Genomic DNA, 25,808 nt, shown 5'->3' with positions numbered 1-25,808 from the left:
ACATCGTGGTCTGAATTAATTTGTATTCTAATCCCTTGAGGTAAATAGAAAAAATCTTAACTACATATTGGGGGATGTGTAGTTAAGATTTTGCGTGACCAGTGAGTTAACACAAATTGTGTAGCTGAACAGTTATGCTACGCCATATTAAATTTTATGAGCTTCATTGCAGCTAATTAACCTTTGCGGTGGGGTAATTTTCAGCTGCAGCATCTGCAAGTGTTGGGCGCAGCATATTTTTGTACACAGGCCTCTGTAAACTTGTGATGGTAAGTAGAGAATGACACGGTGACAAAATTCATCACCGTTCCCGTCCCCGCGGATAACCGCGGGAAATAATCCCATGTCATTTTCTAGTGTCTATTTCAACCTCAGTTCTTCTACATCAGCATTCTTCAAAGCAAAGCTTGCAGGTCAGTGGTTGTGGCCATTCATACTCTGATTCTTATGTGAGCCAAGGATAATGAAGCCATTGTGACATCACTGATGTGATTGGTTCTTAGGCACTGGTGGAATGAGGCATTATGACATCACAATATCTACTCTGGATACCAGAGACTGTCATTCTGTAGTGTCTGTTTCAACCTCGGTCCTTCTACACCAGCATTCTTCAAAGCAAAGCTTGCGGGTCAGTGGTTGTGGCCATTCATACTCTGATTCTTCCCTCTCTCCTTAAAGAATGACATGAAGATGGTTTCCCGCGGTTATCCGCGGGGAGGGAACGGTGATGAATTTTGTCACCGTGTCATTCTCTAATGGTAAGTACCTAGCCCATAGATCCTTCTCTTAAACACATCACTATGTTATGACCCTCTCAGCTCTTCTCCATAGTTAGGGTGGGCCCAGGCTTGGGCGTGAGCCCATTGGCAGGAACGTCCCCATTCAGACCAGACACTTTTTCGAATCGACTTAAAGCAGGTTACAGCACTTTCACAAAGCATTTTGCATAGGGTATTGTAAGGGATTTTTGTTCAGTTTCAGCTACAGCAAAACAGGAAGAGCATGTTCCATTTGCTTAATGTGGCACAGCTTCATTACACACCGGGTTCTACTTTTGAAGGCTGCACAGCACGAACACATGCCCTACAACCATGCTCGCTCTTTCAGAACACACGCAATCACTTCCTCTAGGCTCATATTTTATCATACTCTTTCCCGGCATAGCCAGGCTACACATTTTTGATTTTAGCTCTGCTGATCTTGAGTCATAGCCTGGCTAAAACAAACCTCAAGAGATTTTTTTTTTTTAAATCAAAGTATGCCTATATCCATCAATTCTAGTCTCCTTATCTCAAGAAAGATATAGTGGCACTAGAAAAGGTTCAAAGAAGAACAACCAAGATGATAAAGGGGATGGAACTCCTCTCGTATGAGAAAACTCTAAAACGGTTAGGGCTCTTCAGCTTGGAAAAGAGACAGCTGAGGGGAGATATGATTGAAGTCTACAAAATCCTGGGTGGAGTAGAACGGGTACAAGTGGATCGATTTTTCACTCCGTCAAAAATTACAAAGACTAGGTGACACGCCATGAAGTTACAGGGAAATACTTTGAAAACCAATAGGAGGAAATATTTTTTTCGCTCAGAGAATAGTTAAGCTCTGGAACGCATTGCCAGAGTTTGTGATAAGAGCGGATAGCTGGTTTTAAGAAAGGTTTGGACAATTTCCTGGAGGAAAAGTCCATAGTCGATTATTGAGAAAGACACTTGGGAAGCCAGTGCTTGCCCTGGATCAGTAGCATGGAACGTTGCTACCCTTTGGGTTTTGGTCAGGTACTAGTGACTGGATTGGCCACTGTGAGAACAGGCTACTGGGCTTGTTGGACCTTTGGTCTGACCCAGTATGGCTGTTCATATGTTCTTACTTGTGCCTAGTATAGGACAATCAAGCCATTATAACATCACTGATGAGGTTAGCTCTGAGGTAGAGAATGACACAGTGGTTGTTACCCGCGGCTAGCCGTGGGTAACCCGCCAAAACGGTGACCAAAAAAAAAAGGTCACCGCGAGATCGGGGACAAGGCCGTTCACTGCTCCATGGAGCGATGAATGGTTAGCATGCGCGGTGAACGAGCGTTCGATCCGGCAGCTCCCTCTCTCCCGCCAGCCATGCATCTCCCTCCCTCCCTCCCTCCTTTTCCCTTACCTTTTCTTGTTGAAACTGGCGATTTCTATAAGGTTATGAGCTGTATTACAGCTGGAGCCTTGAAGCTGCGTCGCGTTGCCTGCTGGAAAAATCTCTTCTGACGCAACTTCCTGTTTCCGGTTGCATCGGAGGAGACTTTTCTAGCAGGCAACCCAACACGACTTCAAGGCTTCGGCTGTAATACAGCGCATAGCCTTATACAAATTGCCAGTTTCGCTACAAGAGAAGGTAAGAGAGAGGGAGGGAGAGAAATGCACAGCTGGCTGGTAGGAGGGAGCTGCTGGACCGCGTGAAGGGTGCTGGGGGTGGGTGGATGGAGAGAAGACGCTGAAGACGGGGACGGGGCGGTGAAAGGGAGAGCGGGGACGGTGACGGGGCGGTGAAGAGGACGGCAGAGATGGGGATGGGGCGGTGAAGGGGACAGTGCGGTGAAGGGGACGGCAGGGATGGGGACTGGGCAGTGACGGGGACAGAAATTTTCCCCGTGTCATTCTCTACTCTGAGGCACTGTGGAATGAGGTGTTATGACATCACAACTCAGCTCTAGAATGTTGCTCTCATTGGGGTTCCGGAATCTTGCTATTCTGTGAGATGCTGGATGTGTGGGTTTTCTTTAATGGTTCAAAAAGATTTACTGTACACAAACATATCTAAGAAATGACCCCTGTTCTCCCTACCCAGCCAGCATATTTCTTATCCCTGTCCCCCCCCCTCCGATCTAGCATTTTTCTTACCCCTGTCCCCCCAAGCCAACATCTTTCTCACCCGTCCCCCTCTCTGAGCCAGCATTTTTCTCACTCCTGCCTCCCCCAAGTCATCTTTTTCTCCCCTCTTCTCCCCCCAAGCCAGAATCTTTCTCACCTCTGACCCCCCAGCAAACATCTCTCACTCTCTCACCCCTGTCCCTTCCCCCCAGCATCTCTCACTCTCTTCCCCCCATTGTCCCCAATCCAACATTCAGGGTACTTCTGTGACAAATCCAATCGGCAACCTGCCGCTGGCTCTGCAGGCTTCCCTCTGTGGTCCCGCCTGAAGCAAGCGGAAGTGATGTCATCAAGGGCGGGACTGCGGTCGAGGGAAGCCCACAGAGCCTGTGCAGGATGCCTGATAATGCCAATGCAGTGATTCGGGCCGCAGAAAGGAAGTGCCAATGGATTTGGGCCACAGAGAGGGAGTACTGATGGATTCATGTGCAAAGAGGGAGTGCCGATGGATTTGGGCCACAGAGATTCTGTGCAGAACACGGGTATTCTGTGTGCCTAGGGAATTCTGCACAAATTCTACATTGCGTAGAATTCCACCAAGAGTATGAATAGCTATTAGGTGTGAGGCTTACCCTCATGGACAGCAGTATTCTATAAGTTTACATATGCAACTGGCACATAAGTATAATTAACCTCTTATGGAATGAGAGCATTTTCACATAGGGTAGTAGATGCAACGTGCATCTAAGAAACAGAGACCCCCTTTCATCAAGCCGCAGTAGAGCGTTGTAGCACTGACCAGGAAGGTAAATGCTCCAATGCTCATTCTTTTCCTATGAGCGTTGGAGCATTTACCTCTCCGACATGCATTAAAACCCTCTACCATGCCTTGATAAAAGGGAGCCAGAGACAGGCAACCCCAGTGCTCAAGGACACCAGTGTGCTTGGGATTTTAGTTTCTCTGTAATGAATATGCATGAGACAGGCTTGCATCCTGAAAATCTAAGTGGATTGGGCAGACTGGATGGGCCATTTGGCCTTTATCTGCCTGCATTTTTCTGTTTCTATTACCATAAAGCTCTATGACATCACAATGCAGGTGTAAAGAGCCTTAGCCAATAGGGAGAGGAGGAGATATTGGATGCTGCGGATGGGCAGACTGGATGGGCCATTTGGCCTTATCTGCTATCAAGTTTCTATGTTTCTATTTACTAAAGTTCTATGACATCACAATGTAGGTGTAAAGAGCCTTAGCCAATAGGGAGAGGAAGAGATAATGGGTTCTGTGGATGAGCAGACTGGATGGACCATTTGGCCTTTAGCTGCCATCATGGTTCTATGTTACTATGTTACTAAAGTTCTATGACATCACAATGTAGATGTAAAGAGCCTTAGCCAATAGGGAGAAGAAGAGATAATGGGTTCTGTGGATGAGCAGACTGGATGGACCATTTGGCCTTTAGCTGCCATCATGGTTCTATGTTACTATGTTACTAAAGTTCTATGACATCACAATGTAGGTGTAAAGAGCCTTAGCCAATAGGGAGAGGAAGAGATAATGGGTTCTGTGGATGGGCAGACTGGATGGGCCATTTGGCCTTTATCTGCCATCATGTTTCTATGCTTAGCATCCTTGGGCTGTTTGATAGTTCAGTCCCAAATTATCTTTTTTTTTTTCTGCTGTTATCTAGTAGAGAAATGAAAAGTGACTTACTTTGATATCACACGTAGCTTTTCTCCCAAGCGAAATATTGGTTGGCTTATATCAGAAGATGGATAATCGTCAAGAACAGCGAGGAACTCACTCTCCAGACCTACGTAAAATATAAGCAAAATTAGATATGAAGTGAGGGACACAGGGTCAAAAATTCAGCTCTGTAGCGATCTCAGCCTTTTATTTTTCAATTTTATGAACTCTTACAGTATAAAGCAGTAATAGCTATATTCATTCACATGTCAGTTTGAGGGTACATTTTTTTCATTCTAGATATATGAGTACACGTGAGGCCCAGATTTTAAAAATGTTGCCTGAAGTTAGGCACCTAGATTAGCATGCCTAGCCAATCTAAGGGCCTAATTTACTCCCCCATTTTTATGAAGCAGCGTTAGTGTTTTTTAGCGCTGGCCACAGTGGTAAAATTTCCAATGCTCATAGGAATTCTATGAGCATCAGAGCTTTTACCGCCAAGGCCGGTGATTAAAAAAAAAACCTCTAACGCAGCTTCATAAAAGGGAGGCTGGGTTAATTTTTTTAATTGGTGCCATTAATTGAAAAGCACTATTAAAAAAAAAACAATTAAAAAAATGAATTAGCTGGTAAGTGCCTAACTCAGTTGGCGCCTACCGCTTTGAGGTAGACCCCAACTCCGAGACGCTTACCAGAAAATAGGCAGGGTTAGGAGCGGATTCTGGGCGTGGTTTGACTTAAGTGCCAGTAGGCACCTACATTATGGTAGATGCCTTCATTAAGGCCAAGAAAACCCCGGTATAAATAGAGGGTTTCAATGCCTGCCGGAGCCTAAAATCTGATCTTGTACAATCCCACGCTATTCCTGGACAAGTGGGTTTTGAGCCTATTCTCGCAAGACAATCTTATAGGGAGACATAAATATTCAGAGTCTTCGGCTCCTCCCCTCTCATCTCAGCGCTGCCTCCCAGAGAATCGGTTTTAACCTATAAGCCAGACAGAGGGAGCATGTTTTTTTCTGCTCGTGTTTATTTTTCTTTAATATCAGTATTTTTGTTTGCGCTTTTTTGCGGCGTTTGCCACAGTGCTTCAGTGTTCCCCGCGTGGAACGTCTTGGGCTGCGGGACATCGCAGACTTATGGGAGGTCAAGTTTCAAGTTTCTTATAATATTTGATATAATCGCAGTATCCAAATCCAATGCGATTTACAAAATTAAAAGTAGGTAAAATAAAAATTTTTTTTACAGCAAATAGGGCATTAAAAACAATTATGACGTAAAAACACTACAGAAAATGAGGTAGAAAAAAATGGATTAAATACAATATAAAAATAAATGAAAGGGTGGGTAAGGAAACAGGTTAGGGGACAGTACCCACTTAATTTCTACTTAACAATGTTCCTTGTCCAGATAAGTTCAAAGAAAGAAGTAATGTAATTAAGAAAGATCAATTAAAGGCATCCCTGAACAGCCAGCTTTTTAGTAAGCCTTTGAATTTAGTAAATAATTTTTCTTCTCTTATATTGAGAGGAAGAGAGTTCCAAATTTGTGGAGCTGTGACAGAAAAGATCGTATCCAGGGAGGGTGGGGGGTGTCAACTGCCTGCCAGTATGCTCCCTGGACAGCCTTCTCCTTCATTCCGGGGCTCAGGGATCCATCCCTAGGGAGCTAGCTCACCCCAGGTTCGTCCGCTGGTGGGTGGGCACAGGCTGCGTCGCTCCATGGATGTGCGACTGGGATCGGAGCCGTCATTCGCTTCGGCACTGGTCCGGTGGTGGTCTCCAGCCATTGGTTTGGGGAGGAGGGAATCAGAAGAGTTCTATAAATTGCATCTAGCACAGGGGTCTCAAAGTCCCTCCTTGAGGGCCGCAATCCAGTCGGGTTTTCAGGATTTCCCCAATGACTACGCATGAGATCTATGTGCATGCACTGCTTTCAATGCATATTCATTGGGGGAATCCTGAAAACCCGACTGGATTGCGGCCCTCAAGGAGGGACTTTGAGATCCCTGAGCTAGCAGATGAGCGATAATTGCGCTCAAAGGCACCTAGGTGATGTTTATAGAATCAGGGCCAATATCTTTATGATGTCTCTTGGTGGTAATTGGTAACAAATCTGCACCAAAGTATGCAGTAAAATTGCTCTTGGTTTTCCCTCAGCTTATATTAACTTTCCATATGTAAATACCTCATGGAAACCATGATTACTCTATTCTTTGCAGGTTGTGCTGCTTTCCCTTCACAGGCAGAAGAACGATTCAAAACTTTTCTGGGAGGGCAGTGTGACTTAGTGGTTAGAACTGCTGCCTCAGCACCCTGAGGTTGCAAGTTCAATCCAAGCCTGCTCCCTGTGACTTTGGACAAGCCACTTAACTCCTCCCTGTGACTCTGGGCAAGTCACTTAACTCCTCCCTGTGACTCTGGGCAAGTCACTTAACTCCTCCCTGTGACTCTGGACAAGCCACTTAACTCCTCCCTGTGACTCTGGGCAAGTCACTTAACTCCTCCTTGTGACTCTGGACAAGCCACTTAACTCCTCCCTGTGACTCTGGGCAAGTCACTTAACTCCTCCCTGTGACTCTGGGCAAGCCACTTAACTCCTCCCTATGACTCTGGGCAGGTCACTTAACTCCTCCCTGTGACTTCTGAGCAAGTCACTTAACTCCTCCCTGTGACTCTGGGCAAGTCACTTAACTCCTTCCTATGACTCTGGGCAAGCCACTTAACTCCCCCCTGTGACTCTGGGCAAGTCACTTAACTCCTTCCTATGACTCTGGGCAAGCCACTTAACTCCTCCCTGTGACTCTGGGCAAGTCACTTAACTCCTCCTTGTGACTCTGGACAAGCCACTTAACTCCTCCCTGTGACTCTGGGCAAGTCACTTAACTCCTCCCTGTGACTCTGGGCAAGTCACTTAACTCCTTCCTATGACTCTGGGCAAGCCACTTAACTCCCCCCTGTGACTCTGGGCAAGTCACTTAACTCCTTCCTATGACTCTGGGCAAGCCACTTAACTCCTCCCTGTGTCTCTGGGCAAGCCATTTAACTCCTCTCTGTGACTCTGGACAAGCCACTTAACTCCTCCCTGTGTCTCTGGGCAAGCCACTTAACTCCTCTCTGTGACTCTGGACAAGCCACTTAACTCCTCCCTGTGACTCTGGGCAAGTCACTTAACTCCTCCCTGTACAATTCTGAAGGCCGCACCTTCAAAAAGATATAGAAAGAGTAGAGTTGGTCCAGAGGAAGGCTACTAAAATGGTGTGTGGTCTTCATGATAAAGCGTATGCAGACAGACTTAAAGATCTAAATCTGTATACTTTGGAGGAAAGGCGGGAGAGGGGAGATAATGATAGAGACGTTTAAATACCTAGGTGATGTAAATGCGCATGAGTCGAGTCTCTTTTATTTGAAAGGAAACTCTGCAATGAGAGGGCATAGGATGAAGTTAAGAGGCGATAGGTTCAAGAGTAATCTAAGGAAATACTTTTTTACAGAAAGGGTGGTAGATGTGTGGAACAGTCTCTCGGAAGAGGTAGTGGAGACAGAGACTGTGTCTGAATTCAAGAGGGCCTGGGATAGGCAAGTAGGATCTCTCAGTGAGAGAAAGAGATAATGGTTACTGCGGATGGGCAGACTAGATGGGCCATTTGGCCTTTATCTGCCGTCATGTTTCTATTTCTATTTCTATAAGCTGCTTACAACTGAGCTGTTTACAATTTAAAACCTATACATAATAATTAAAACAACACAAAACATACATTACACTCCAAAGCATAGGTGATATTTACAAGAGACAGCCATTATGGGTAAAATACCCTGTCAGATCTTTTTTTTTAAAAAAGGCCTTTATAAATAAACATGTTTTCAGCTGCTTTTAACTGCTGGAAAGAGTTTAAAATACATTGAATAGCAATCGGGTACTCAAGTATTTTCCCTATCTGTCCTGGCAGGCTCACAATCGAACCATGGTACATAAGGGATTTGCTCAGAGTCAAAACCTCGGGGTGCCAGGGCTAGGGTTACCAGATTTCCTCTTTTAAAAAGGACATGTGGCCCCGCCCCATCCTGCTCTCAGCCCCGCCCTGTTCTGCTCCAGTTCAACCTGTAACCCATTCTGAGATCTTTGGGGATAACAGGATAGAAAACGAATAAATAAAAATATCCTCTGTTAAAGAGCTGTCATTGGCTCTGACTGATTGTCAATCAGCTTAAATACTTTGCATTTGTAGTCTAAATACTGTATTACCAGGCTGGACTCTAATTTCTTTTTTTTTTTTTTTGTAAATCTTTATTAAATTTCCAAACTACCATAGTGCAAACAAACAATTTCAATATACAGTGGTACCTTAGTTTACGAGCATAATTCGTTCCAGAAGCATGCTCGTAAACCAAAATACTCGTATATCAAAGCGAGTTTCCTCATAGGAAATAATGGGAACTCGCTTTGATACGTTCCCACCCCTCATGAGGCCAGCGGCGCTGCTACCCCCCAAGAACCGGCATTGCTCCCCCCGCTCATGAAGGCCCCCCTCCCGCGTGATCCGCCATCACCCCCCCCCCCCCCCGGTGATCCGACAACCCCCCTTGTGATCCAGCGACCCCCCTCCCGCTCGCATCGCACCCCATCCCCGCCACGATCCGGCATCTCCCAGGCATCCACCCACCCATCCGATCACATTTCTTACCCCCATTTAGCACCGGCACCAACGCACAGGACATGCCGGTGCCGGTGCCCGAAGATCTGTCTCCTTCGCGCTGGGCCTTGAGCATCTGCACATTCTCAAGGCCTTCGGGTTCCCGTTCTCTCGCGAAGGAGGCAGATCTTCGGGCACCAGCACCGGCATGTCCTGTGCGTTGGTGCCGGTGCCAAACGGGGGTAAGAAATGTGATCGGGTGGGTGGGTGGATGCCTGGGGGATGCCGGATCGTGACGGGGAGGAGATGCGACGGGGGGGGAGGGTGCCAGATCGCGGGGGGGGAGGGGGTGCAACGCGAGCGGAGGAGTCACCGAATCGCCGGGGGGGGGAGGGTGCCTGATCGTGGGGAGGCGCTTGTAAATCAAGGCACGCTCGGTTTCCAAGGCGCCGATTTTGCGAATGTTTTGCTCGTCTTGCGGGTCTAGGATGTCCAGATTTTACAACTAGCTCTCTCTCCTGAGATCAGAGCACACTAGGCATGTATTTTCACAGAAACGTTCTGTGAAGTGGCAATATTGTCTTACAGCTTTTCTCTAAGCCGAAGTCAACTAAGAGACTTGGCAAAATGCACAGTTTGGAGGCTAGCAAATCCAAGTGTAAAAAACAGATCGGGAAACGATATCCTCTCTGTACTTTCTCCACAGCAAGTGCCACTGAGATGGAACCTTCTCCCAGCCTAGCTAGAAGGAGGGGCATCAGCCCACCGCAAAGCACACTGGGAGCAGGGGGGCTCCAGCTTACTGAGGCACATTAGTGAACACCACATACATATGTACATGTAGCTCAGCTTACTAAACTCACAGCAATGCACACATTGATCGCATATTTTAAGCAATCTGCTCTGATGAATATGAGGGCAGAACTCAAGGATCTCCCGTACGAGGAACGGCTGGATAAATTAAAGCTATACTCACTCGAGGAACGCAGAGAGAGGGGTGACATGAATGAGACATTCAAGTATCTCATGGGCTGCATCGAGGTGGAAGAAGATATCTTCTTTTTCAAGGGTCCCGCGGCAATAAGGGGGCATCCGTGGAAAATCAGGGGTGGGAAACTGCACGGGGACACCAGGAAATTCTTTTTCACTGAAAGGGTGGTTGATCGCTGGAATAGTCTTCCACTTCAGGTTATTGAGGCCAGCAGCGTGCCTGATTTTAAGGCCAAATGGGATAGACACGTGGGATCTATTCACAGAGAAAGGTAGGGGAGGGTCATTGGGGTGGGCAGACTAGATGGGCCGTGGCCCTTATCTGCCGTCTATTTCTATGTTTCTATGTTATGTTTAACTCCCTCCCTTTGGCTGATACTACAGATAGCACGAAGTCTTCGCCCACAGCCCCTTAATTATAACACCTGCTGCCATTAATAGAATTAGCTAAAGTGCCTATTTATTTATTTAGCTAATTAATTTATTTATTTATTTAGCTAAAGAAACCCTATTTATTTATTTAAATCATTTTCTATCCTGTCCTCCCCAAAGAGCTCAGAACGGGTTACCCAGCAGAAATAAAAGCCCCCTGCTATAGTCCTCTGTAATAAAACCCTAAGCGCGCACGTACACTTACGATGCCGTGATCCCTGCCGCCGTGATGTGTGCTTTGTGCCGCTCATGCGCTCTGCCTGCCTTCTGCCCCGATCTCCGATGCTGGCTGACTTCCTTCACTGCATCTTCTCATCCCCGGACCAGCAAACGCAGCAGCCACGGTTTCATCTTGCAGCCGCAGAGCATTTGCTAGGCCGGCCCACTTCGATAATGCGAGGTGGGCCAGCCTAGCAAAACCTCCAAGGCTGCCCGGGCTAGCGGATGCTGGACAGGGGGGAGCAGGGAAAGGAGAAGGGGTACTACTGGACAGGGGGAACAGGGAAGGGGTGCTGCTGGACAGGTGGGGAGGTAAAAGTAAGGGAGAAGGCCTGCTGATGAACAGGGGGAGCAGGGAAGGGGTGGTGGACAGCAGAGGAAAAAGAGAGAAAGAAAGACAGACAGACACACATCTATTCTAGCCCCCGTTAATGTAACGGGCTTAAAGACTAGTTAAAGTATAACTCTGACTTTCCGATGCAGCACACACTCAGTATTAAAAGCTGGGTTTTTTTTATTTGTGGTATTTTTTTTTTCACTTTTCGGGTTCTATAAATAGAATTTCCGGGGAAGAGAGGAAGCGAGAAGAGAGTGAAGTGAAAAGGTAGGTTTGTGGGACGAAACAGAAAGCAATCTGGCTGTTTGATTTCCAACATTTTCAGCGCGTCAGAAGAGAACACAAATCACCAGGCCATTAGAGTGGAGTAATATTTTGCAATGAATGCACATTAATGGTCAAAACCCCTCTGCTTTAAGTGTTGAGGGCATTCCCAGCTAGGGTTACCAGATGTCCGGAATTCCTCGGACGTGTCCTTTTTAGAGGACATGTCCGGGCGGCTTTTCAAAACCCAGCACTTTGCCCGGGTACTGAAAAGCTGGTGAGATCGGGGCCAGGGCTGGAGCGCATGTGCGGAGGCACTCGAGTGCCGGCCTCAAGAGACGAGGTTTGTTTGGGGTGTGGAATGGGGATGTGGCTGGGGGCAGAGCAGGCGGACCCGGAGGCATAATGGGGTGGGGGCCAGGCGCCCTCTTGTACCACATGGAAAATCTGGTAACCCTATTCCCGGTTAACACGCAGGAAATATCATCACAGCATGATAACTGCATTTAGATAACACAAGGCAGTTTTTCTACATCTGTTGACATTTTTTTTATTTTTTTTATTCACTTTTTTCTATATCGTTCTCCCAGGGGAGCTCAGAACGGTTTACATGAATTTATTCAGGTACTCAAGCATTTTTTCCCTGTCTGTCCCGGTGGGCTCACAATCTACCTAATGTACCTGGGGCAATGGGGGGATTAAGTGACTTGCCCAGGGTCACAAGGAACAGCGTGGGTTTGAACCCACAACCTCAGGGTGCTGAGGCTGTAGCTTTAACCACTGCGCCACACACTCCCCCCATGGCATTAATTGTAACGCATTGTCTGTGACTCTTCTCTCTGGAAAAAAGGAGGCTCAGGGGAGATATGATAGAGACCTTCAAGATCCTGAGAGGCATAGAGAGGGTGGATAGGGACAGGTTCTTCAGACTGAGAGGGACAACAGGTACGAGGGGGCACTCGGAGAAACTGAAGGGGGATAGGTTCAAGACAAATGCAAGGAAGTTTTTCTTCACCCAAAGGGTCGTGAACACATGGAATGCGCTCCCGGAGGAAGTGATCAGGCAGAATACAGTACAGGGATTCAAACAGGGATTGGACGGATTCCTGAGGGACAAAGGGATCGTAGGGTACTGAAACCAAGGGGTGATTCAGACAGGTCGTGACCTGTTGGGCCGCCGCGGGAGCGGACTGCTGGGCGGGATGGACCTGTGGTCTGACCCAGCAGTGGCACTGCTTATGTTCTTATGTCTGCCACATTGACAGTCAACTCCATGTTAACTGTAACGTACAGTCCCAACCCCTTCTCGGCTCCATTGCACATTAGCTGTTAATATCCATTAGATAGATTATGAGCCAACCAGGACAGACAGAGCTTTAACTAAAATGGTGCCGCGTCAAATGTTGACACTGAACAAGAAGCCAAAGGAAGGCCTCAACGATGAGGAGTGCACACCCAACAAAGGAGCCGTGAGGAAAAGATGTCGAGTAATCAGCCACGGGTACAGAGTCAATTACTTGACATCTTTTCCTCACGACTCCTGAAAACCTGACCTGGCTCCGGCTCTCGAGGACCGGAATTGCCTACTCCTGGTTTAGAGCAGTGGTATTCAACCCAGTCCTCAGGGACCACCTGGCCAGTCAGGTTTTCAGGATATGCACAATGAATATGGATGACAGAGACTTTGAAAATCTGACTGGCCATGTGGTCCCTGAGGACTGGGTTGAATACCACTGATTTAATAATAATAATAATAATAATTTTATTTCTTATATACCGCTATACCATAAGTTCAAAGCGGTTTACAACAAGAATCATGCAATGAGAGTATGCAGTGATCACAACAAGAAGCATATGTTTAGAACAAGATACATAAGTTTGGAGCGGTTTGCAAGAAGATACGTGTAATGAGAATATGAGATGTATGCAGCAAGAAACCAATGATTACAGCCGGATACAGAAGTACAGAGCAGTTTACAACAGGGTACATGAGCTCGGGGCAGTTTACAAGAAGATGCATGTAAAGAGGATGGGTTTACAACAATATGCATGTAAGGGGGGGTGGGAAGAGAAAGGACTTTCAGGGATACAGAATTGTCAGTGGAAGAGACTCAAATTGTGTTAAAGAGACGAGTCTTCAGTGATTTTCTGAAGTCAGCGTATGAAGCGGCCTCGAGTATGGGTTTTACTAGCCATGTGTTCAGTTTGGTAGCATTCTGTCTAGGAACTTCTTGTAAAGACATGATTTCAGAGGTGGGTGATTAAAGAGATGTATTCTGCGAGAGCTGTTATTCGGGCAGTTGAGGAATAATTGGGAGGAATGTAGAGTATCTGGAGCCTTCTTCCCTTTGGTGTCTTCCCTGTTCCTAGGAGAAACTAAACCTTTTTCAGCCCTTGGGATTCCACTCCGGGTTTTCTCCCTCCTGATGCTCCCTTATACTATTCCAAATGGGGAAGAGGGCCCTAAGGACCTCAGGACTGCAGCTTAAGAACCACAGATTTGTGGATAGGCGGGTTATAAATAATTTTAAATTAATACACTGCACTTTGTCAATTATGAAATAAAGCAGAAATTGATAAACTGGCTGTAGACATGATGGAGAGTTGGGCGGTTTATCAGAGAAGCTTATGGAAATCATGCTGGAGGAATTCTGGCTGTGTCCTACATTATCTAGAAATTGCTTATTCTGTTATTTTAGAAAGGTTTGCAGCACAGTCATTTCTGAACAGAATTTGTTCAAAGGTGTATAGGATGTTTCCATGCCTAAACTGACAGTGGAAAGTAAATGAACCATGACTTATTATCAAAATCAGCCTTCCTCTATTGTTGACATGCATGACTGCCACGCACCCACAACTTTGTGTGATGTCATTCTGTGGGCCTCACGATGCTTCTGAAGGGATCATTTTCACATACCTCCAGCTTTCAGCCTAGCTAGTTTCCTATCTAACATCTTGCTAAGACTGTCTCTGTTCAGGATAGAGATACAGTATAATCCCGTTATAATGGACTTCGAGGGACCTGGAAAAACAGTCCGTTATATCCAGAATCCGCTATATCCGGAGGTGCATTTATTTTAAACTTTATTTAGGTCAACTAAAACAATGTACACTCAGTGAACAAAAGTCGGTGCAAACATCAATAACAAAACTCAGCAAAACATTGGTATGGCCAAAAATGACTGCAAAACCAGAACACTAAAAGGTGGTCTAAAGCAGGGGTGTCCAACCTGCGGCCCTGTGAAGTATTTTGTGCGGCCCCGGTCGAGGGCGATGCAGTGTTTTCCTCTGCTGCCCCCAGTTGTTTACCGTCTTGCCGGCTCCCTCCTCTGTCTTGCTGCAGCGTTTGCGCGGCCCCAGAAACATTTTTTGGCCAGTGCGGCCCAGGGAAGCCAAAAGGTTGGACACCCCTGGTCTACAGCATTATGTCGCATTGTCCTGGAAAGAAAAATAATCTGTCATTTTCTTCTGGGCTGCATTTCTTTCATATGTGCTAGTGATGTACGCATCGAGTTTTCCAACGTCTGTACGTCTGCTTCAACAGCTCATTAGCGTTATGTTCAATGGAACGCTGCAGCAGTGTCAACGCCACGCTTGCTTCACGTGTAGATGGCGGCAGCTCAGCTGGAGCCTCCTCATCACTGGATTCGTCACCAGTTTGTGCACCATCGACACTGCCAGGCCTTGCCTTGACTTCTGCTAAAATCTCCTGATCGGTCAACACAGCAGAGGTCTGCACCTGCTCATCAATGGCGAGAAATTCTTCCGCAGACATACCTGTAGTCTGGTCCAAGAAATGCAATTCCATCAGCCGTTCAAAAATGTTATCACAGTCACGAGCAGACAATCTTGGCGATGGGGGTGTCTCGGAACGATTTTCTCCTGTCTCTGCAGAAATGTCAGAAACAACGTTCTTGACAACTCCCACCTTCCTGAAACAATTGTTGTCGCTGTGATTTCGTTCTCCCAGACTGACCAAGCCCATCGCAGACACTGCAGTATGTCGACGGCAAAGTTGTCCATGTCGCTGTGCTCGATGGCTATGATACATTTATGCATAAGTCGTTTTCGGTACAGAACTTTGAAGTTCTATATGATGCCCATGTCACATGGCTGAAGTTGACTCGTACAGTTTGGTGGCAAGAACGCCAGCTGTATTGCTTTAAGCTGTTCAGCTACAGCCGGGTCATGTGCGCTGCAGTTATCGACGATCATCAGAATGAAGCGCTTTTCCTTCACAAATTTTCTGTCAAGGTCTGTCAACCATTCACTGAACAGACTGGCTGTCATCCATGCTTTACGATTGCTTTTGTACACAACAGGCAGCGACTTTGCACCTTTGAAACAACGTGGCTTGGCAGACTTTCCAATAGCTATTAGCGGTAGCTTTTCAGATCCATCCATATTGGCAGCAAACAATAATGTGAGGCGCTCCTTACTTCTCTTGCCACCGTGGCAGCTGTCTCCTTTGAACGTCATTGGGCAATCCGTCAACAACTTAAAAAGTAACCCAGTCTCGTCAGCGTTGAAAACGTTGCGTTCGTCATATTGGTCCAGCGGCCTTGGCAGTTTGGTCTGTAGCCAGTCTGCAGCAAGTTCTGATTCGCCACTCATGACACGAAAGATAACAGCTCTACGCTTCTTGAACCGATCCAGCCATCCATCACTACATTTAAAGTCATCGTGACCAATTGGAGGAACCAATTTCATCGTTTAATTTTGTTTGAGGCTTGGGAGGTTTGTAAATTTCCTAGAAGAACTTGGGTTTTTTGAAGATTTGGGACCCTTAGATACAAAATTTATTCACTAGAGCAAGAAGTATGATTCTTAATGTTTTACATTGAAGCTTTGGAAACGTTCTTTGCATTTTAATACTTGGTACATGATGTCACCTTTCATTCAAGGGTAAGGGTGGGAATAGGAGGGATGATAGGTTATGTGTGGAATTACTTGAATTTTATTTTTGTTTAATTCATTTATTACAATGTTATAATTATTATTTAAACAATGGGGGTAGGGGAGAGAGGGTATGGGAAGGGGGAAGGAAACAGGGGGAGTGTATTTAGAGATGTAATGGGTAATATGGAAATATATTTTGAAGGAATGATAGACATATGATAAAAATTTATATGGTGAATTTATATGTAATGATTATTTTATTATATTATATTATTGTATATTTATTGGATTCTTTCAATAAAATATTATAAACTAAAGTCATCGTGACCAAGCTGAACAGCAAGACTGACTGCTTTCGCTTTCAGAATTGGACTGGAGACTGGCGCACCAAGTGAGCGTGCTTGCTTCAACCAAAGAAAAAGCGCATCTTCAGCATCATCATAGGTGGATTCGCGCATTTTCTTACTGCCATCTGCAAACTGCAAAGACGTCTTGTACTTCTCACGGCTCCTCCAGATGTCACAGTCCGTAGATTTGCTTATACCATAGTCACGTACAATATCCGCTTGTGTTTTCTTTGTAGTTTCGATGAAAAGAACGATTTCGCGTTTTACATCTACTGTTATAGAACGACGCTTCGTAGCAGACTTCTCAGCCATTTTGACTACAGTATCACAGGTACGCCACGCGCCGTGTAGGCGGAGCCTGCATGTTCGTTATAGCCAAATGAAATTACAGCTAAAAAGTAGCTCTCGGGACCAAAATAGTTGTCCGGTATATCCGAAAGTCCGTTATATGTGAGTCCGCTATATCCGATGATTTTCTGTATGTTTATAATGGCACTCAACCGGGACCAGCGGACCTCGTCCGCTATATGTAAGGTCCCGTTATATGTGAGTCCGGTATAACGGAATTATACTGTTGAAGTGTGAAACTCTACACTTCATTGGCATCCACTCTCATAAACTTTAGGCTACAGACAGCACTACTTCTAGTTTTTCAGACAATAGATTTTAAACTCTTCATGGCAAGTGACGCTAATTTTATTCATGAGCATCCAATCTAAGCCAGTATATAAGTACAGGCAGCCCCCAAGTTACAGATGCCCGACTTAAGTACGACTCATACTTATGAACGCGGTTGCGGCTTCATTTGATTTCACTGAGCAGTGTTTCCAGTGGCCTAGACTCCTCCACTTCTCCTGCAGCAGATTCAGGAATGTTGATTGGCCACATTAAGAACAGTGTGTGGCTTTGCATACTGTACCTTAGAGGGAACACTGGGTAGGGTCAGTTGGCCCTTTTGTCAGCTGGGAGAAGAAGTAAGCAGCAAGAATCTTAAAATCTACAAGTTCTGAGTTACATACAAATCTGACTTTAGAACAGCTTTAAAACTGTAACTCATTCTTAACCCGGGTAGTACCTGTATGGGAATAATCAAGCTATTGTGACATCACTGATGAGGTTGGCTCTTAGGCATTGCTGGAATGAGGAATTATGACATCACAATCTCAGCTCTAGAATGTTGCTACTCCTTAGGATCTTGCCAGGCACTTATGACCTGGGTTGGTCACTGTTGGAAACAGGATACTGGGCTTGAGGGACCTCCAGTCTGTCCCAGTATGGCAACTCTTATGTTCTTATGTGAGTCAAGTACAGGCAGTCCCTGAGTTACAGACGCCTTGACTTAAGTACAACTCATACTTAAGAATGCGGTTGCGGCTTCATTTGATTTCACTGAGCAGGATTTCCAGTGGCAAAGACTCCTCCACTTCTCCTGCAGCAGATTCAGGAATGTTGAATGGCCACATTAAGAACAGTGTGTGGTTGTGCATGCTGTACCTTAGAGGGAACACTGGGGTCAGTTGGCCCTTTTGTTAGCAGGGAGCAGAAGTAAGCAGCAAGAATCTTAAAATCTACAAGTTCTGAGTTACATACAAATCTGACTTAAGAACAGTTTTAAAATTGTAACTCGTTCTTAACCTGGGGAACTGCCTGTATTGACATAATGAGAAAGACCAAAAGTCCATCAAACCCAGTGACCAGTCCAAGTACCTGGCAAGACTGCAAAAGACTAAAACAGATTTCATGCTGTATATCCTAGAAATAAGCACTGGGATTTCCTATCATATGAATAGCCAATGGTCAGTCCATTGGTCAGCCTAGCCAAGTATCCTGTTTCCACAATGGCTAATCCAGGTCACAAGTACCTGGCAGGATCCCAATAGTAGCAACATTCCAGAACTGAGATTGTGATGTCATAATGCCTTATTCCACCAATGCCTAAGAGCTAACCTCAGTGATGTCACAATGGCTTGATTCTGACATAAGAATAGCCATACTGGGTCAGACCAATGGTCCATCTAGCCCAGTATCCTGTTTCCACAATGGCCAATCTAGGTCACAAGTACCTAGCAGAAACCCAAATAGTAGCAACATTCCCAAATAGTAGCTATCAATCCCAGGGCAAGCAATGGCCTCCCCCATGTCTGTCTCAATAGCAGACTATGGACTTTTTCTCCAGGAACTTGTCCAAATGTTTTTAAAACCAGATATGCATATGCTAACTGCTGTTATCACATTCTCCAGCAACAAGTTCCAGAGCTTAACTATTCATTGAGTGAAAAAATATTTTCTCCTATTTGTTTTAAAAGTATTTCCATGTAACTTCATTGAATGTCCCCTAGTCTTTGTCATTTTTGAAAGAGTAAATAATTGATTTTCACCATTAGGGATTTTGATGACCTCTATCATATTCCCTCTCTGCCATTTCTTTTCCAAGCTGAAGAGCCCAAACCCCTTAAGCTTTTCCTCATATGAGAGGAGTTCTGTCCCCTTAATCATTTTGGTGGCCCTTCTTTAACTTTTTCTAATTCCACTCTCTCTCTCTCTCTCTCTTTTTTTTTAAGATACCGTGACCCAAATTGCACACTAGCATCAAAGTGACACAGTAAATAGGAAATAGTTAACGCAGCTAAGGCAGATAGGTGTTTTTCCATCAACATCTTTGCTGTTTTGTTAAAATAAAGGGCACGGGTTGAAACTCGGCTTCCAGTTTCCTAATCTCTCTGTTCTTTTCTGGTGTCCCACCTTGCACTTTACGACGACAGAACTACTGATGTTTTTCCATTGCATAACTTTCCTTTTGAGGAATTAATAGTTTAGAAGCTTGAGGTTCTATCAGGCTGCTTACAAAAACTCAGAACTTGCTTTAATTTCTACATATTTGTACTCTTGTTTCTTTTATTCAAAAATAATAATAATAATTTATTCTTGTATACCGCCATACCGGGAAAGTTCAAGGCAGTTCACAAAAAGTAGAGCTAATACATGCAATGCAGATAAAAAATACAAGCAGATAAAAATACATCAGGTTAAAATAAGAAAAAAAAAAACTTATTAAAGTTAAATCAGGATGGAGTACTGTGTGCAATTCTAGAGGCCACATTACAGTAAAGATGTGCGCAGAATTAAATCGGTTCAGCGAACGGCCACCAGGATGATCTCAGGGCTTAAGGGTCTCTCATACGAAGAGAGACTGAACAAATTGCAGCTCTACACTCTCGAGGAACGTAGGGAGAGGGGAGACATGATCGAAACATTTAAGTACCTCACGGGACGTGTCGAAGTGGAAGATGATATTTTCTTTCTCAAGGGGCCCTCGGCCACAAGAGGGCACCCGCTCAAACTCAGGGGCGGAAAATTTCATGGCGACACCAGAAAGTATTACTTCACAGAGAGAGTGGTTGATCATTGGAACAAGCTTCCAGTGCAGGTGATCGAGGCAGACAGCGTGCCAGACTTTAAGAATAAATGGGATACCCATGTGGGATCCCTACGAGGGTCAAGATAAGGAAATTGGGTCATTAGGGCATAGACAGGGGGTGGGTAAGCAGAGTGGGCAGACTTGATGGGCTGTAGCCCTTTTCTGCCGTCATCTTCTATGTTTCTATGTTTCTAAGATACCAATCTATCAAATAGTTGTATCTTTAACAGTTTTCTGAAATCTAAATGATTGGCTGAGCAATATTTTCTCGCGCTCCTCATCCTACCTAAACTGCAGAAAATTATTAAAAACTAATCTATTTAACCAATTTGTAGCCTAAGACACCTTACCCTACCCTTGCTCCTCAAGACCTCCCTCCATACCTTCCTTCCCGATCTCCTTACTTTGACCCTTATTGTACCAGTTCCTTGCTTACATGTATTAATTGTATCTGTATCTGCTGATTGTACCTATTCGCTGACTGTATCTGCTGATTGTACCCTTTTGCTGATTGTACCCATTCGCTGATTGCCCAGCCCTTCTTTATTGTAAACCGCCTAGAACTATTACGGCTTTGGTAGTATATAAGAAATAAATTATTATTAATATTATTAAATAGGAAGAAGCCTCTAACATAATTTTTCCAAGCCATACATTCAGTTTAGCAGCCTGAAATGAGAGAGTTCTCTCAAAGAACTTCTTGTAACGACAAGATTTTATAGGGGGATGTGTAAACCGGTGCACTCTGCGTGTACTCTTGTTAGAGTGATTCCCCTTTGGGGAGTTTTGTGTGATGGCGTTACGCTCTTCATTGCATAAACTGCTGCGCGATGCATTAGACGAATCTCTTCATTAAGGCGGCTAATAATCCCAACAAATAAAATCCGTAGATTATCAATCCAATATTCAAAGTAAATTATGGGCTCCTTTTATCAAGGTGCGGTAGGGGTTTAACGCGCGGAATACCGCTAGACACTGACGCCTCCATTGACGAGGCGTTAGTATTTTGGCTTGCCGCGGGGGTTAGCGCGTTATGAAATGTCCGACGCGCTAACCCCCGTAGCGCACCTTGATAAAAGGAGCCCTATGTGTTTGCTGGGGGCAGCAGATGGCTAACTTGCTTATCCGCACACTTTCAGAATTGATACTGATAATATACCCCCAAGCAGTGGCGTGCAGCGAGGGCTTTCAGGGGATTCACTGAATCCCCGGCTCTACAGCCCTGCTTTTCTATTTTTTTAATTAACTTTTTTGCGTGATGCAATTTGATTTGTTGAGTAGACAGTCTGCTCAACCAGTCAAACTGCATCAACCAAAAAGTAAACCAAAAAAAAAAAAGCAAATAGGACTCAGGCTGTGGATTTTCCAAACCTCCTGAAAGCCCTGACAGTACTGATCTGAATTTGATTGGCTGAGCAGCATCTGCTTGTTGCCTGCTCAACCAATAAAATTCAGAGCAGTACCCTCAGGGTCTTTAGGGGGTGGGGCAAATCCCCTGAAAGCCCCGATCGCATGCCACTGCCCCCATTGTGTACTGGTCAGGTACTCTAGGTGTGTTCCCTATCTTTCCCAGCGGGCTGAGGCAATGGAGGGTTAGGTAACTTGCCCAGGGTCACAAGGAGCAGCACTGGGAGTGAACCTGCAACCTCAGGGTGCGGAGGCACCACTATGCCACTCCTCCATTCCATATCACCAGTAGGCTACATGGCCAGGTTTTAATCCTTTTAATAATGGTCTGGGTTAGGAGCGGAGCAGAGGGGATGCTAAAAATGACTGGGTCGATATTCTTAAAACCGATGAGGACGCCTACCATGCTAGCTTTTTCAATCTGCAGCTTCAGTGTGGCATACTGAGGAGCTTCGGTGTGAGAATTGAATACTTAATATAAGGATTGGTGACTAAAGAATTATTTAGTGGGATAGTCCAATTTTTGTGCATGTTGGTACATGTTTTTGAATAAATAGGTATTTAAACATCTCTATCATATCCCCCCTCTCCCACCTTTCCTCCAAAGTATACGGATTGAGTTCTTTAAGTCTGTCCCCATACACCTTATGACGAAGACCACATACCATTTTAGTAGCCTTCCTCTGGACCGACTCCATCCTTTTTATATCTTTTTGAAGGTGCGGCCTCCAGAATTGTACACAATATTCTAAATGAGGTCTTACCAAAGTCTTATACAGAGGCATCGATACCTCCTTTTTCCTACTGGGCATACCTCTTCCCATGCACCCTAGCATCCTTCTAGCTTTCGCTGTCACCTTTTCAACCAGTTTGGCCACCTTTAAGATCACCACATACAATCACACCCAAGTCCTGCTCTTTTGTCGTGCACATAAGTTTATTCACTTCCTAAACTGTACCGTTCGTTCGGGTTTTTGCAGCCCAAATGCATGACCTTGCATTTCTTAGCATTAAATTTTAGCTGTGGTCCGATTTGCCCACTAAACTTACCTGGCCAGTGCTTGAATATTCACAACCTAGCTGCTAGTAGCTAGTCACTGACCCCAAATGTTCAGTGGAGATAACCGACTACTTCCCACTGAATACTAGTGGTTAGCTGGCCAAACGCTCTGACTCAAGGGCTTTAAGGTAAAATAACACTATTCGCCGATGACGCCAAACTATGTAATATAGTAAGTGAATGCAGTTTACAGAATTATATGGCGCAGGACCTGCTTACATTGGAAAGTTGGTCCCCAACCTGGCAGCTAGGCTTCAATGCTAAGAAATGTAAGGTCATGCACCTCGGAAGCGGAAATCCATGCAGGACGTACTTCTTGAACGGAGAAACTTTAACTAGGACTTCAGCAGAACGAGATTTAGGAGTAATCATCAGTGCAGACATGAAAACTGCCAATCAAGTGGAGAAGGCTTCATCTAAGGCAAGGCAGATATTGGGTTGTATCAATAGAAGTTTCGTCAGCCGAAAGCCTGAAGTCATAATGCCGTTGTACAGGGCCATGGTGAGACCTCATCTGGAGTACTGTGTGCAATTCTGGAGGCCACATTACAGTAAAGATGTGCGCAGAATTGAATCGGTTCAACGGACGGCCACCAGGATGATCTCGGGGCTCAAGGGTCTCTCGTACGAAGAGAGACTGAACAAATTGCAGCTCTACACTCTCGAGGAACGTAGGGAGAGGGGAGACACGATCGAAACATTTAAGTACCTCACGGGATGTGTCGAAGTGGAAGATGATATTTTCTTTCTCAAGGGACCCTCGGCCACAAGAGGGCACCCGCTCAAACTCAGGGGCGGAAAATTTCATGGCAACACCAGAAAGTATTTCTTCACAGAGAGAGTGGTTGATCATTGGAACAAGCTTCCAGTGCAGGTGATCGAGGCAGACAGCGTGCCAGACGTTAAGAATAAATGGGATCCCTACGAGGGTCAAGATAAGGAAATTGGGTCATTAGGGCATAGACAGGGGGTGGGTAAGCAGAGTGGGCAGACTTGATGGGCTGTAGCCCTTTTCTGCCATCATGTTTCTATAATCAGAAAGTTCTATGACATCACAATGCAGGTGTAAAGAGCCTTAGCCTATAGGAAGAGAAGATGCAAATGTTAAGAGCCTTAGCCAATAGGAAGAGGAGGAGAGAGTGGCTGCTGCAGACACCAGAAAGTATTTCTTCACAGAGAGAGTGGTTGATCATTGGAACAAGCTTCCAGTGCAGGTGATCGAGGCAGACAGCGTGCCAGACTTTAAGAATAAATGGGATACCCATGTGGGATCCCTACGAGGGTCAAGATAAGGAAATTGGGTCATTAGGGCATAGACAGGGGGTGGGTAAACAGAGTGGGCAGACTTGATGGGCTGTAGCCCTTTTCTGCCGTCATCTTCTATGTTTGTATGTATTTAATCAGCCAAGAACCATGCCTGGCCAGTTAAATAGCACTAAATATCAGGGGAGGAATACTACTATATGTCCAGAAATGACTTTTAAAATTGTTCTCTGTGGCAATCATGGATGTCACCAGTGATCAGTCCTAGGCTCTTAATGCCAGAATTTAGTAATGAGTTTGCAAGCCTTGGCAAGCTGTTCTTGCCAGTTCTACTCCACTTGATCAGATAAACTTGGATTTCACACACTTTGACACCACCATTTTTCAAGACTTGTGGGGAGATGTTTTAGCTTGTTCTGTGGAGAGTGTGACTACTAGTACTAATAATTATTTCTGGAGCGCTGCCAAACGTACGCAGTGCTGTTCAGGTTCACAAAGGAGACAGTCCCTGCACAAAGGAGCTTACAATCTAAACAGCCAAACAGAATGCCAGGGTGGGGATACAGTTAGGGAGGATGGTGAGCAGAAGGGAGTAGGGTTATGGAGTAAAGGCTAAATGGGCATAATGGTTAAAGCTACAGCCTCAGCACCCAGAGGTTGTGGGTTCAAATCTCAGATTGCTTCCTGTGACCTTGGGCAAGTCACTTAATCCTCTATTGCCCCAGATACATTAGATAAAGAGCCCACTGGGAAAGATAGGGGAAATGCTTTAAGTACCTGAATATATACCGCTTTGAGTGTGGTTGTAAAACTATAAAAAGGCAGTAAACAAGTTCCAATTCCTTTCCCTGATGTCATAATGCCTGGCAGAAACCCAAATAGGTAGCAACATTCCAGAGCTCAGATTGTGATGTCATAATGCCTCATTCCACCAATGCTCAAGAGCCAACCTTATCAGTGATGTCACAATGGCTTGATTGTCCTATACTCGGCTCACTTCTGGTGTTGTATTGGAGGAGAGTGTGGTGCAGTGGTTAGAGCTACAGCCTCGGTTCAAACCCCACGCTCCTTGTGACGCTGGGCAAATCATTTAATCCTCCACTGCCCCAGGTACATTAGATAGATTGTGAGCCTGCTGGTACAGATAGAGAAAATGCGTGAAGTGCCTGTATGTAAATCGCTTTGAGTGTGGTTGTAAATCTGCAAAAAGACAGTATACAAGTCCCAATCCCTCTCCTCTATTCAGTTCTGGCACAAGGTTTCGGTGATTTTAGGGCATAGACGGTGACGTTATCCAAATATCGTGTTTCTTCATATGTTCAGTTCTTATACCAATTTTTTTTTTTTTAAACTGCTTACCTATTGGACATGGTGCAATGGGTTCTGGTGCAGGAGGTGTTATTTTCATAAAATTTCCCATTTTTTCCTTCTCCCAAATTTCTAATGTGCCTAAGACAAAAAGAGGTATATATTAAAAATTAAAATTAAGAACAGCTGGTAGAGAATGAAGGAGAAAAGGACATTTGAACCATATGAAGTCACCCTTTGAAAGTCTACGACATGCTTTCTGGAGTTTGGGTATTTTACAAATGCGATCAAAGCTTTTCTTGTAAAAACTGAACTTCTAAAACTGTGATCATTTATCAGAGGAAAAGACAGTAGGCCACAAATAGGGAAGTTGATAACAGACATTTAGCAATACTTTCCATCATCCCCCCTCAACTCAGTGGCATAGGAAGTTGCATCACCCTGCCTGTTTATTTTTTTCCCTCTGGTTTTCTGAAGTTAAACAGGTTTTGGTTGTCTTGGAATATGTCCTGCATCATTTTTGCTATTTTGCAAATATCTGCTTAACTTGCATGGAAAAGTGAAGGCAAATAGAGACGATAAGACCTATTTAGTCTGCTTAACCATTCAGATGGAGTGAGGGGAGGGGAAGCAGCCTAGTTGAGAGATCAAGGTGAATCTTCAGAATCTTATTGTAGAAGAACTCTGCCATTGTCT

The 25,808-nt window shown here is 45.1% G+C and overlaps 1 protein-coding gene across 1 annotated transcript in view; it reads right to left on the bottom strand.

The window, feature by feature from the left end:
• SLA (Src like adaptor) overlaps positions 1-25,808 on the bottom strand; it is a 93,326-nt gene that overhangs the window by 41,773 nt on the left and 25,745 nt on the right. Inside the window, exons 2-3 of the mRNA XM_033933391.1 lie at positions 25,164-25,253; positions 4,564-4,663 (exon numbers count right to left, since the gene is read on the bottom strand). Of these exons, the coding sequence (XP_033789282.1) occupies positions 4,564-4,663; positions 25,164-25,224 (161 nt within the window). The 5' untranslated portion in view covers positions 25,225-25,253. The remainder of the gene's footprint in view (positions 1-4,563; positions 4,664-25,163; positions 25,254-25,808) is intronic.

Source organism: Geotrypetes seraphini, chromosome 2 (assembly GCF_902459505.1).
Source record: "Geotrypetes seraphini chromosome 2, aGeoSer1.1, whole genome shotgun sequence".
Classification (NCBI taxonomy): Eukaryota; Metazoa; Chordata; class Amphibia; order Gymnophiona; family Dermophiidae; genus Geotrypetes; species Geotrypetes seraphini.
Note: the sequence above shows the minus strand (reverse complement) of the source record. Positions and strands in the feature narration are given on the sequence as shown.